Below are 13791 nucleotides of genomic sequence, written 5' to 3' on the forward strand. Positions count from 1 at the left end.
GAATATTTATGTTTTTTTATAATAAATAAGAAGATGAGTTAGATATAATAAATAAGAAGTTGTTTGTCATTAATTCAAGATTGGGACAGTATAACTACAGCATGATGCTCGGCTTGGGAAGCATATTTATTTATGGATTCAGCTACATGGTAACCTTTTCTGTGAGGGCAGGGTAATTCCAAGCTCAGTGTGTTGGGCTTGACTGAAAGGAAAGGCTGTGGCTGCTCTGGGTGCTGCTGCCCAGGGAGGAACCAGTGACTGCAGGGCTGCTGCATCCCTAACTGTGACAATTTACAACTGGTTTCAGCTCCTGGGTCCAACTGGCTGCCTTACTTTTTCATCTTATGCTCCTTCTGTCCTCAGTGGAATCCAACAGTGTTTGACTTACTAATGCCTAGATTTTCTTTTCTGCTCTGTGAAGTAGCAGCCTCAGCTTTGTGAGCTTTTGTCTCTTTTATAAGCAGTCTGAAAGCAGACTTTCACACTCCTCCTATGCCCCAGTAAATTTAAGAATCTTTATAAAAGTCAAAGAACGTAACATTTGCTTGTCCTCCTATTTTCTTATCTTTTAATGATAAATAGCCAGCCCAAGGTCTATAGAACACAGAAGTCTCTCAACTGAGGAGGCACCAGTAGCACTCACAGCCAGTGCTCCCTTTAGCTGTCCTTTCAGATGGTGCCTTGATACTTGAGAGTCCTTTCTTGATGTTGTTTTTTTGCGTATTAGAATAAGGTATAGAACTTAAAATACTTGTTTTCTAAACACTGATATTTGCTTTCCTGTGCAGGGTAAGAGAGCACATAGAGTCTGGGGGGACAAGAGGGCAGGACAATGCTGCTGAAAGGAATCTGAGCCACAGAGCATGCTTTGTGCCACAGCTACCCAGGTATGCTCCAGCAGAGGTCTTGCTGCACTTCTAATGAACCTCAGTTTCCTGTGCTTGTTGCCCCATTACTTCTCATCCTGAGCCAAGATGACTGTCTGAGCCCAGAACGCAAAATTAATGCTCTCTTTCATCATTCCAGTCTGAATGGCACTGGCAGTCTATAAACCTCCTGATTATGTTTTGTTCTTATTTAATTTATCTCCTAGCCAATCTCATCTGGGTCCTCTTAAAATGCTACACTGGTTTATAGTATGAGGTAGGCTGAATAATTTTAATCTGTTGTTTCAGATGTCTCTTTTATGCCACAGGTTAAGATTGGTCTCAAGCTAAATGGAGTATCTGGAAGTGGTTAGGGACTTACTCCAGGCGTTTGTTAGACACTTTCTTTGAGTTGACTCACTGCAGATAATCTGGCTGGATAATCCAGAAATCAAAACAGATGTGTAGAGGCCATCTTGTCATGCTTTGCACACAGCTTTGTAATGAACGCAATGCAATTTTTCAGCGAAGACTTGGTAGAAAAGTGAAACTTTCTGATGTTCCTCTTTGTTTTCCCGTCAATAAATTCTGGGGAATGAATATTTAAAAAGCTTAAATTCTTAATGTGCAGCTCAGTTCTGTGCTTTCTGATTCTATGGTTATGGCTAAAGAAAGATGATAAGGAGGTTAAAGTATCTGCCTGACAGATGGAATTTTGGATCTTTCAAAATCAGTTCTGTGACTGGGACCCATCACAATCCACACTAGCTGTCTTATAGCTCTGAAAAACAAATTAAAAAAACCATCAGGTGATTATGAAGTGTCTCTGGTATAGAAACTAGCTTTTCTTCTAGCACCAGCTGGTAAGTGGAGTAGAGAAAAAAGCAAGCAAACAGCAGAGAAAAGTAGGAGGAACAATGGTCAGTCTAAAAACTGACGTGATATAGAGGACCATCATGAAAAGTTACAAACTCCTATCACAGGTGTTTTATACAGAAACAGGAGTTTGTCTTCCAGGGACTTCAGTTGTAACTGCAGCACTTGCTTCCTGTATGAGATAAGGAGCTGTTGGACTCTGATGCATTTTAATCTCTCCATCTAAATGGACTAATAATTAAAAAGAATGAGCTGATAGTGAAGCCTATTGTTCTTGAAAGTGTTTCCTCTGATTTCTTGCTGTCAGAGAGCTGAAACAGAGCTGTGGATAAAGGAAACATATTAAGATTAACTCTTTCACCAGGTGCTGAATGCTGGCCCTACAAACTACTTTGTCGATTAAGAGGAAACTGATTGGGAACTGCAAGCCTCAGCTGTTTGGTAACACTGTTTCACCATGCGCAAAGGGTGCCAAAGGACCCCAGAAATAGCTGACCTGTGTCTACAAAGATATCCTGAAAAGAATCTTTGTGGGTTTACACGAATTGGGGCATGGAAGTTTCGGAGCAGTTTATTTTGTAAGTATAGTTCTCTGAGCCTTTTTTTTTTTTTTTTTCCCCCAGAAAAGCATTTCAAGTGGACCTTTTAAAGATTTTCAGCATTTGTCAGTGTCCTGTGAGCACTTAGTGCTCTGGTATACACTGTCTTTCTCATAACCACCTTCTCAAAATAAGTTGTTTCCAGAGCACTCCTGAGCTCTTTGCTGTCACAGCTGTATTTATAGTACCAGTTGACTACAGTCTTAGTTGTGCACCCCACCATTCAGGTTAAGTATATGGTACCTGCGTGCTGTCTGATGCTGAAAAGTTGAATTTAAGCAGTTGGAAACTAATTTGCCAAACTGGAATTTTCAGGATGCTCTACTTGGTGCTCATATGCTTGTAAATCATTGCAAATTAATAGATCTTAGTGAATTAATGAATCAAAGTGCTTTTGGAGTTAAAGCTACCATTTGTAAGGAAAGGTAAAGGGTAAAGGTGCAAGTGTGGAAAGTGCATCAAATTGTTTCAGGCTTTTGATTCATTCCTCTTCTGCTCTGATAATTTATGGAGCTACAGGTGGCTTTGGCATATTCTGTTCGGCCACCCTTGTCCCTGTGTTCATCTTACTAACATACTTGTCTTCAACAGCAAGTGTTTCATTTGGCAAAGTGGGAAGGCTGTATTGTGATAATCATAAGAGAATTTAATCTGGAAAGTGGCAAGAGTAGCAATGTGTATAATTTAGTATCAAACCAAATCCAAAATACTGGATTTGGAAAAAAACTGTAATCCAGACACTATCAGAGAAACTGACATAGGATTTCAGAAAACCAGTCCACCAGCAGGTTAAAGCTGCTTGGTAGCATGGCCTGCCACTCCTGAAGATCAACGTCAGTAGAACTGAGATGTCTGAACATCAGATGTTCAAGTTTTTAGATAAACTCCCTTTACAGCTGTACTTCCAGAACCTGGCAGTAGCTATCATGAGCTGTTTGCAAGCACTCCAGTTCTCTGTTTATGGCCATTATTCAGTCATGGAGGTATTGGTGGAACTGTTGTTAGAAACAGGAGAGGACCCTGATGTTTTGTGTCAGGAAGGCAGTGCCTGTGGTGTCTGAGGGAAAGCAATTCCTCAGGGTAATCTGGTAGTGATGGCACAGGGGAGTTTCTGCCATGGGATTGTTAGCAGTGGGACAGACCCTGGTAGGTGGTGGGGTGACAGGCTGGTGAAAGTATAATGTTCATACTACATGTGTAAGAGGGTGAGGCTGTGAAACTTTAATGCATTGGTGATCCACTCAGGAAGAAGAGCAGTTTTTCTAGATGAGAGTAGGGAGGTCCCACCCAGTGGGGTTCAAAGCCAAAGGGAGAGGATGCATGTCATGTGTTAGGGCAAAGTTGAAGGAGTGAAGGTACCGTCTTTATCATTCAGCTCTGGTGTTCAGAAGTTCCTCATACTTCCAGAGAAAGAGGATAAGGCATGTTAGACATCTGATCTGCCAAGCAGGCTGACAACTTGCATTCCTGATGCTTCTCTTCCTCCTTTCTCTGGAGGCTTTATTTAACTGGTCTGCACCTTTACAAACATGGGAGGGTTTAGCCATACTGCAGTCTTCTTGCAGTATCCTCACAGCAGCTGCAGCTGCCAGATTAATGGTGACTGCACTTCTGCCTGTCTTACATTTTAATTAATCTACATCTTGGATTAAGGCAGAGGCTGAGAAATAAGATCATGGACCAATCACAGGAAGATTTTCAGGTGTAGAGAGACATTGTTAACCAGGTGCCTTGAGTTGCCAAAGAGTGGGTGTGAGTCCACCTGTGCCTGATTAGGACAGGCCCCTATTGGGCATGATGCAAGACCAGGGGGCCAATAAAGGTGGGACTTCACACCCACAGAAGGCACCTCAGCTCACTCTGGGTTGCGAGGCATGGAGAGGCCACCAGCTCCTTGAGCCTCTGGAGCAAGAAAGGCTCTTCCTGCTACACTTCTACCCTGGAAGTGCTGTGTGGTGGCTGGAGTCCTGGAAGAGACCAGCAGCTCGTCGAGCTTCAGGAGCAAGAATGGCTCCTCCCGCTACATTCAGGGATGTTCCTTGATACCAAAAAAGGAAGATGGGTCAAAAGAACTTTGGAGGCACAGGGCTTTCAAAGTATTACCAACAAATGGGGTAGAGACTTTAGATACATAAAAAGGGGCAGAGCATGGATTATTCTGCTGGTGCTTCAATTTCTGTGGCCTTTTTATTTAAATTGGTCCTGACACTATTATAAAAAGCAAAAATCATTATCTTATCATGCTATTATTGTTAATATTATTATTGTAGTATAAACTTTAAAATTTTTGCAAAGCTGTTTTGCTTTCTTGTATACTATTGCCAAGGCTTGGCAAGATAATGTCAAACTTCTAAGAAAAAAAATCCATCAGTTCTCACAAGGTTTTAAGGTTTGATGCTAACTTGATTTGAAATTAACTAAGCTGCTTTTTCACTTGCCTTCAGAAGAATAGTTTTCATCTAAAACAGTGTTCTTATCTCCATGTTAGAAATATAGAAAAGTGATAAAGCAGATGAGGGCAGTGTAAACGTTTTGCAAGCAGAAAATCCTTTTCACTAAAATATCTCCAAGTTTGGCCAAATCCACTTCAGCAAGTGGATATTTCTGTCAAGTGTGCTTGTACAGCCCTTCAAGTTATTTCAGCCAGGAGTGCTGAACTTCAGCAAGAACTTCACCCACACCTGTGAGAAGATGGCAGTGTGCTATTTGGCAAAAAATTGTGTCTAAAATGAGATGCTTGGGATTAATGTAACAGGCAGAAATAACTGGCAATTTCTTTATAACACCAGCATTAATCTATTTGAGTAAAATACTCTTGATCTTTTGTGCTGCAGCTGGGTGGTGAGGAGTTAGGAAGGGTTTTGATTTATCCAAAAGCTACTTGCTTTCAGCTTTCTCTAAGTCTTTGGAGGAGGACTGTGTGCTGTGAGAAGTCTTAAATGTGTCAACTCCTTTTAGTAATTTCTGTGCTCACTTGGTTCACTCAACATCATTTTTCTTTGAAGTTACTGTGCACATCATGAAATCTCTTTCATTAATACATTATTTGAAAGTGTACTCATCTTCTCAAACAGTTGAAAGAAGGATTTTTACCACATTTAGCTTCCATTCTCTTTTAAGCTTTTAACTGTCACTAATTTTTTAGTCACAGAAATGTTAAGTGGTTGGAGGCATGAGGATTTCAGCAGTTCTTTTAAAACCAAAACCTTCAAGTTTTCTATCCTTTACATGTAGAAATCATGGTAGTGCCAATCCTGGCAAGCAGAACTTTTTCTAAAAAAAGTTTTCAGTCTCTGGTCACCATCCCTTTATCATACAGGCTACAGAAAAATAGTTTTAGTGAGTATTATGCATTGCAAAACAGATCTGTTGAAGTGAAAGAGGGGTTGTTTTTTGTTGTTTTACTTGAGATAAATTCCAGAATGAAGCATCTCCTTGAAACTGGAAATTAGCCACTTAAGAATATCAGTGTTGGATGGAGACTTTGGGTGAAATTGTAGAGATTTCAGCACCTCTCTTGATTTGTTTTCATTTCCTAAAGGTTTATCTAAAAACTGTTCTTATTGCAATTCCAAGGAAAATATATTCTGCATCTTTTCAGTAGGTGCAGTATTGGGCCTTGCTTTGCAGATCAATAGAGAGGTAACAAGTGCAGTGAGGGCCAGGGGAGGAACAGTGGATATGGACAGATAATATCTGGAAAAACTGTCAGAATTTTCTGGTGAATCTTATCCTGAGGAAGGTGTCTCTGAAGTGTAGGAGCTTTCCAGGATGAGATACAGGAGAAACAAAGCTTGCATTTGACAAAGGCACAGCTGGCTCCACAGGGAGGAAAAAACATGAAACTTTTCAATCTATTTCTTTCTCCCTACACAGGCTACAATTCCCACACTAAATGAGGTGGTGGCAGTCAAGAAAATGTCCTATAGTGGAAAGCAAACAAATGAGGTAAGATGAATAAAGCCAATTCTGCTTGCAGAAGCTGTTGCAACCATAATGGAAACCTGAACAGTGAAACTACCTGTGGATTTCATCTTCTCCATGCAGTAGCTGTTGTTCCCTTCCACATGAAGCATGGAGTTTTCTGGAGGGAAAATGAATTGGTGTCAATTTTGACCAGCAGCTCAGTTTAAGTAAGGGAATGGGAATCCAGAGTGCTGGTATGGTGGTTATTTCAGTAATGATTTCAGTAATAAGTGCATTGAGAGCACTCCAGATACTGAAGGCATAACCACAACTTGTTGAGCTGTTTGTAGCTGACTGGAAACATTCCTCAGGATCTATAATCTAAAATTGCATAGACCTTGTGTTCAGAATATCAGTCTCACTTCAGTTGTTTCTTGTTAGTTGCTATTTTTGTGCTCCAGGGCTGTAAACTTGGACTGAATCTGTTGATTTGGGTTGGGACATTGACATACAGTGGAGAATCTGCTTGTTAAGGGCAAACAGGGCTGTTTTAAACTTAATTTTCATTGCTTATCTGTTGGTCTCACTCTACTGAGATCTTCTAAATGTCAGTGGCTTTGTGCTGTGTTCTAGGGGGCACACAGCTAAATGCTACCATCTCTAGCACATACTACAGGTGGCTTTGTTAATAAGCTTGAGACCGCTGGACTAATTCAATGTGCAAAACAGTAGCAGTGCTTTAAGTAAAATGTATTGCAAGTAAAATGAGGGAAAAACGTATTTCTTTTGCAATGCTCAAGCTGTTTAAGTGTGTCCTAGCAGAGTCTCAGTGCAAGGGAGACAATTGTGCTTTTGCAACTATGACTCTTAGTGTGCTCACATTGTAAAAGTTTCATGGTTGCTTCTGAGTCTGTGCTGTGGTGTGAGTGTTTTAGGGGACCAAGACAAATGTATTGATAGCTTTTTGCCTTTTTCTAAACCAGAAATGGCAGGATATCATCAAAGAAGTTAAGTTTCTACAACAGCTGAAGCACCCCAACACCATAGAGTATAAGGGCTGTTACCTGAAGGAGCACACAGCATGGGTGAGTGAGGGACATAGAATCATAGAATTGGCTGGGTTGGAAGGGACCTCAGAGATCATCGAGTCCAACCCTTTTACCACTGTTGCGGTTGCTAGACCATGGCACTGAGTGCCACATCCAGTCTCTTTTGAAATATCTCCAGACACGGAGAATCCACTACTTCCCTGGGCAGCCCATTCCAATGCCTGATCACCCTCTCCATAAAGAAATTCTTTCTAATATCTAACCTAAATTTCCCCTGGCACAACTTAAGACCCTGCCCTCTTGTCTTGTTGAAAGTCGTCTGGCAAAAGAGACCAACGTCCACCCGGTTACAACCTCCTTTCAGGGAGTTGTAGAGAGTGATGAGGTCTCCCCTGAGCCTCCTCTTCTTCAGGCTGAACAGCCCCAGCTCTCTCAGCCTCTCCTCATAGGGTCTGTGCTCAAGTCCCTTCACCAGCCTGGTTGCCCTCCTTTGGACCTGCTCCAGCACCTCAATCTCCTTCCTGAACTGAGGGGCCCAGAACTGGACACAGGACTCAAGCTGTGGCCTCACCAGCGCTGAGTACAGGGGCAGAATCCCTTCCCTGGACCTGCTGGCCACGCTGTTCCTGAGCCAGCCCAGGATGCCATTGGCCTTCTTGGCCACCTGGGCACACTGCTGGCTCATGTTCAGCTTCCTGTCAATCCAGACTCCCAGGTCCCTTTCTGCCACTCTGTGCCCAGCCTGGAGCTCCCCATGGGGTTGTTGTGGCCAAAGTGCAGGACCCGGCACTTGGCCGTGTGGTGGCTTCATGAGCAGAAAATGGACAGTACAGCAATCAGTGTCTTTACGTTCAGCTCTATGCATCCCATAATGCCTTTAGTGCCTTTCATTTGAAGCTTCCAGGTAATTTAGAGGGAATTTTATATATATATATACACACACATATATACATATATACATATATATATACATGTATATATACATAAATATAAGGTATTGGAACAAATCCTTGCTTCTCTGTGTTCATGCAGATTGAACAGTTATTATGGAACACCCTCTACAATATGCCCCCACAAATTTCTCAGTGCTTAAACCTTCTTTACAATGGAATGTTTGGAGCATTTTACTTTGTTCACTGTTTATTGCATTTCTCCTAACTTCAGATTTTATTTGTTCCTGTTGTTACTTAGCCATTCAGTCAGTAACTGACAGGGGGGCAGTGTCTACCCTGTTACTTAAAATCATGCTTTTTTCCTTGCAGTTGGTTATGGAGTACTGTTTAGGATCAGCTTCTGATTTGCTAGAGGGTAAGTTTTATATAGGCTTTGATTTTCCTTTTAGTCGTGGCCCTGCTGTGTATAATGGGAGGCTGTTTTCCCACAGACTGGCATTTTGCAGGTGGTAGAAGCAGTCTGTCTATACTGCTCTGTTTTGTAGTGAAATTGCCTCTGTGTGTCAGACCAAGGCTAAGCTGAGGCTTTCCCAGGAGGCCAGTGCCAGGTGTAGTTGGCATGCACATTTCTGTGTTGTAAAACAATGGTGTTACCTCTGTTCCTGGAATTTGTGCCTTCTTGATGACTGAAGCAGACTGCCTCTTCTCTTAATATCCATAACAAAATCCTGCAAAGATCACCTTTGTCCTTGCTCTGCAGCTTGTAGGAATCATTACAGATGGTTTTATGGAACCAAGAGGCTGATAAGACTGGAACAGCACCTGCACAGGAATAGGGAATCCTGATGAAGTTTGGCAGATGTAGTACTCCTGGTGGGCCATAGCTCTTGTATCTAAGATACAGTCAGCCAAGGGCATGTGCTGGCCATATTTAGGGATTTGTGGCAGGTGCTTTGTGGCATCTCTGTTTAGTTGGTATTCTTCATTTTCCTGTGCTGTGGCTACAGGGGGAGGGGGGGAAAGGTGAGATTTCCTTGCTAAAGAACAAGTGAGTATTTCAAATACATTTGGCAAACTTCACACAAGGCATCTCCTGGTGTTAACAGTACCTGTTGGCCCTGGCAGGCATGTGAACAAAGGTGTGGTTTCCAGTGCTGTGAAATACACAGCCAGGCTCTGAGCTCAGAGCTGCTATGCCTGTCAGGCCATGGGAAACCAGTACCATGAAGCTGATACTCAGTGCTTATAGCTGCCAAAATGGGTGGGGTTTCTTCTTTTCCATAATGCTTAATCAGGAAAAGATCACACTTAAGCTTCTTATGTTGTGTTGCTTGATTTTTTATTTTTTTTTTTTTTAATTTTTTTTTTCCTGTAGTTCACAAGAAACCACTTCAGGAAGTGGAGATTGCTGCCATCACCCACGGTGCCTTGCAGGGGCTGGCCTACCTGCACTCTCACTGTAAGATCCATAGGTAAGGCTTGGTGCTGCTAGATGTCCATCCATCATCACCCTTCTGGAATCTCAACATTTATGCTCTGTGCTTAAGAGACTTTGGTAAAGGGAGGAGGAGGAGGAGCAGAACTGGCAGGGGGACAGCAGCAGTGTCCCTGCCCCATAGCTGGGAAGGCGATGCCAGCATGCCCTGGCATGGAGGGACACCTTGTGGGGATACAGAGACAGAGCAAGGATCTCGGCTTGCTCCAGAAGCATCTTTGCTACCAGGTGGTTCTCGGGGCTTGCTACAAGGTGGCAAAAGCTGAGATTAATTTGTTGAATTGCAGGCACAAGGCAAACCCAAGTTAGCAAATATATCTGCTGCTACCTAAGGTGGCCATTGAGTCCTCTGTTAATTATTGTATGGTGAAGGTAGCAGTGAGATATAAACAGTATTAGAAGGGTTGGACCAGATGGTCCTTGAGGTCCCTTCCAACCTGACATTCTGTGATATGAGATGATGGCTAAGAGGGCAATTTACACTCTCTCCTAATCCTGGGTAAGTAGGACTAAGAAGTAAGTGGTGCTTAGGTGAGTTCACCTCTAACTTTGAACAGGGTCATTGATGGATGTCTTGGAAGGTATGTAAACCAAGTTTACCTTCCTCAGCATTTCACGGGCAGTTAATTTGCAATTAAACCACTTACTGCTGGAACTTGGGAATGGGTGGTGCTAAAGTGCTGAATGTCTCTTCATACCTTAGCATTGCACTAGCTTCATCATCATTAATCTCCTGTATATATTGAATTATCTGAGAGTTGTAGCAGGGATAAGAGAAGGGAACTTACCTTACAACATTTAAAGGATGAAAATTGTGTATCTGGTGTTGCTTTATGTGTCACAGCTTTGTGACATTTTGTGTCTGCTTTGAGGGCCTCAACCTTGCAACCAGGGCTCATCTCCTCCTCTCTTGTCTTACTGACTGCCCTTTTTGGGTGTAGCCAAGTTTCCATGCCATCTCCCTTTCTCCCCCACTCCCCCCCCAAAAAACCCCACAAAAAAACCAAAAACCAAACAAAAAACCCCACAAAACCTATGTACCTGATTTTTTCTATCTTTCTGTAATTTTTCGTTCTAAATATTCTCATTTTTTTATTGATGTTTGATTGATAAAAAGCTAATGGACTTTTGTGTGTTGATAAATTTCTGGAAATTATTTTACTGTAACCAGAGGTGTACTTTTTTTTTTTTTCTTTTAAAGGGATATTAAAGCTGGAAATATTCTTCTAACAGAACCAGGTCAAGTGAAACTAGCTGACTTTGGGTCTGCATCTATAGTCTCCCCTGCCAATTCTTTCGTGGGAACACCTTACTGGTGAGTGTGAAACCTGCAATATGTAGCCATAAGACTGCTTTCTTCCAGTATCTCACAATTGGAAAATATATGGCAAGAAAACTTTATTAACCATTTTCTTCAGATCCCTGGGTCCAGCTCTTCAGGAAGTGTGTTCTTTCTCAGAGCCTGTGAGTAGAGGTGGGCTGTGCAGTGTTCTGAAATGGCACCAGCTAATGTTTTGACTCTTGTAATGCCATTGGCTTAAAAACTATTTACAGTTTCTATAGGTAATGGAACTAAGACAATCCTGGTTATCTGCCCATGCAGACTGGGAGTGACACAGCTATTTAAATTCTGTTATGAATAAACTTGCTTAAGGGTCACTTGAGTTGCTTGGCATTTATAACAAAGTGGACCAGCATAGCTTTATGCTCCACTTATTTTGTGGCAGACACCCCAGGCCCTGATGGGAGGTCACCTACTTGCCCAACCTCTAAACAAATCTGTTTGGCAGGAAGCCTGCTTCATCTTTGAAGAACAGAAGTTAAGAGGCTGAAGTTTTGCAGACTGGGCACACTGCTTCTTTTCCCCCTCACTCATCCCTTTAATCCTGGACATCCAGATTTCCCCACTGTTCCAAATTTTTGTTTCATAGCTACACTCACAGGCTGCATATGTCTGCTGGGAAATTCTCCTGGTGTGCCAATGGAAAACCCACTCTCTCTGGTGAGAGTGCAAGTGATACCTTTAGGGCCCTCCCAACCCTTCCTATCTGCCTGCAGGCTTGATGCCTTTGAGGTTGGTGTGGGTCTCCTGGTGCCATCACGTTGTGCTAACAGCAAGACTATCAGGTTGGCCTCTTATTTCCTTTCTTAAAACTACTTCTTGGAAGAGTTGCCAGTGCAGGCAAGCATTTTTATTTCAGCATGGCTTTACTCAGCTCCCTGCTGGCTCTTTCAGTTGTGGATGAAGATGAAGAAGCCATCTCAGTTTAAGCTGTGTGCTGGAAGTCACAGTTTGTGTTCCCTAACCCACGTGTTTTGCACTCTGGTTGGTAGGATGGCACCAGAGGTGATCCTTGCTATGGACGAGGGACAGTATGATGGAAAAGTGGATGTCTGGTCTCTTGGGATCACCTGTATTGAGTTAGGTGAGTAAAGAGTTGGCAGCTGAGATGAAGAATTGGCTGTCTGCAATATTTGTTAGGAAATCCTGAAAAAATGGAAGATTCTTTATTCCTCAAAATGGAAGATACTTTATTCCTTATAAGCTTTTTTTCTTTAAAAAAAGGCTGACTTTGGAAATCTTTTACTCACTGACAAATCAAAAACAAGCCATTAATGCTGCTGTGCCTTAATATAGTATACTTAGTTGTTCCCTTAACCAGGGGATTCTAGTTTTGTGTGAGGAGGAGCTATGGTCTGTAGTCTAAATTTTTTAAGCTGAGTTGTGAGAAAGTTGTTCCAACTTCTGTATGAAGGTAACTGATGTCCTAAGGATTGTGTGTCAGAAGGGACCTACATTTAATCTTCAATTCTTCTTACTTCCCCACTTTTTGAAACAAAATCTTCAGTCTCAGCTGAGAGTTTGTGACATGAACCAACGTGGACAGGTTCTTTATGTAAGAAGAAAAGGGTTTGCACTGCAAAGGGCAAATGGTACCCAGCCACACGACCTGAAGCAGATGTAAATGTGGTAGCAGGTATACAGAGCAGATGTGTTCACTTTAAGTTTGAATATTGACATTGCATGTGCTGAGTAGACTATTTTCAAAGGTACTCCTGATTATTGGTGATACTTACCTTAACAGTATATCAGAAAAGTTTTGTGAGGGCAAGTTCACTGAAGATGTTATTTATAAATGTTTAATCAGCAGAAATACATGCAGGATAACATAGAGGGGGACATAAAGAATGGGAAGAAGTGTTGGCCCCAGTATGGAGACAATAATGGTATAAATTACTAACTTCCAGTGTTGTATTACATGTGTCAGTGCTAATGCTTTGCTGATCCAGCCTGTGGTTTGATATAAATAATGCAAAAGTCAGAAGTTCAAGGCTACTTTTCTTCCACGTGGCCACTGATATTTTTTGTGTGTGTGCATGTGGAGTTTAGGCTACTTGTGGCCTCTCAAGGAGTAAATCACAAGGTGATGATGCTACGTAGGCACTGAGTCTTGATACTAAAATTTCTAGGGAGCTTCTCAGTCAAGAAACTCAAAGCTATTTAACACAGTTGATGGGTTTGCTTTTCAGTATTAGGCATTTGAGAAATATTAAGCTTACTTTCTGTAAAAATTAGAGCTTTGCCTTTGCATGATTCTGTATCTGAACATGGGGTTAGGTAGCAGTGGGAGCAAACCTCTTGTTGAGCACCACTTGGCTTTCTTTGATTGCTGGTGTTTTAGTTTCTTGTGTAGCCAAAAATAAGTAGTGTTTAAAGAAAAGAGAATGCAGTGGTTTGTCAAGGAAAAGTTATAGTTGTGACCTGACATGAACTTAAAAATCCTAGCATCAGTGACTGACCTTAGATGGAGGGGGGAAACCAGCTTTTCTCAGTTTCTGTGTGAGATCTGCTGCACTCTGAAAGCTCAGAGGTTTGTAGGTGTCTGCTCAGTGCAAGGACAAGTTAAGGGGGAATTCACACATCAGACAAGTGAATGTGGCAAACTGTCCCACTTGCAGGTGATGCCAGTGACAAATGAAAGAGGCAGCCACTCTGTTTCCCTAAAACAGATGCTGTGTCACTACATCAAAGATCAGTAGGGACTGATATATAAATTTCCTAGCCCTGACACGCTGTGTGTTCAAGATGTGTTTTTCACTCAGCTT

General features: G+C 42.0%; 1 protein-coding gene across 1 annotated transcript in view; it reads left to right on the plus strand.

Moving 5' to 3' along the window:
• TAOK3 (TAO kinase 3) overlaps positions 1 to 13791 on the plus strand; it is a 59476-nt gene that overhangs the window by 4845 nt on the left and 40840 nt on the right. Inside the window, 9 exon segments of the mRNA XM_030460811.1 lie at positions 789 to 887; positions 2107 to 2241; positions 2243 to 2320; positions 6218 to 6289; positions 7231 to 7332; positions 8559 to 8604; positions 9565 to 9661; positions 10886 to 10999; positions 12019 to 12110. Coding sequence (XP_030316671.1) covers positions 2200 to 2241; positions 2243 to 2320; positions 6218 to 6289; positions 7231 to 7332; positions 8559 to 8604; positions 9565 to 9661; positions 10886 to 10999; positions 12019 to 12110 — 643 coding nt within the window. The 5' untranslated portion in view covers positions 789 to 887; positions 2107 to 2199.

The sequence above is a fragment of the Calypte anna genome, chromosome 15, assembly GCF_003957555.1.
Source record: "Calypte anna isolate BGI_N300 chromosome 15, bCalAnn1_v1.p, whole genome shotgun sequence".
Lineage (NCBI taxonomy): Eukaryota > Metazoa > Chordata > Aves > Apodiformes > Trochilidae > Calypte > Calypte anna.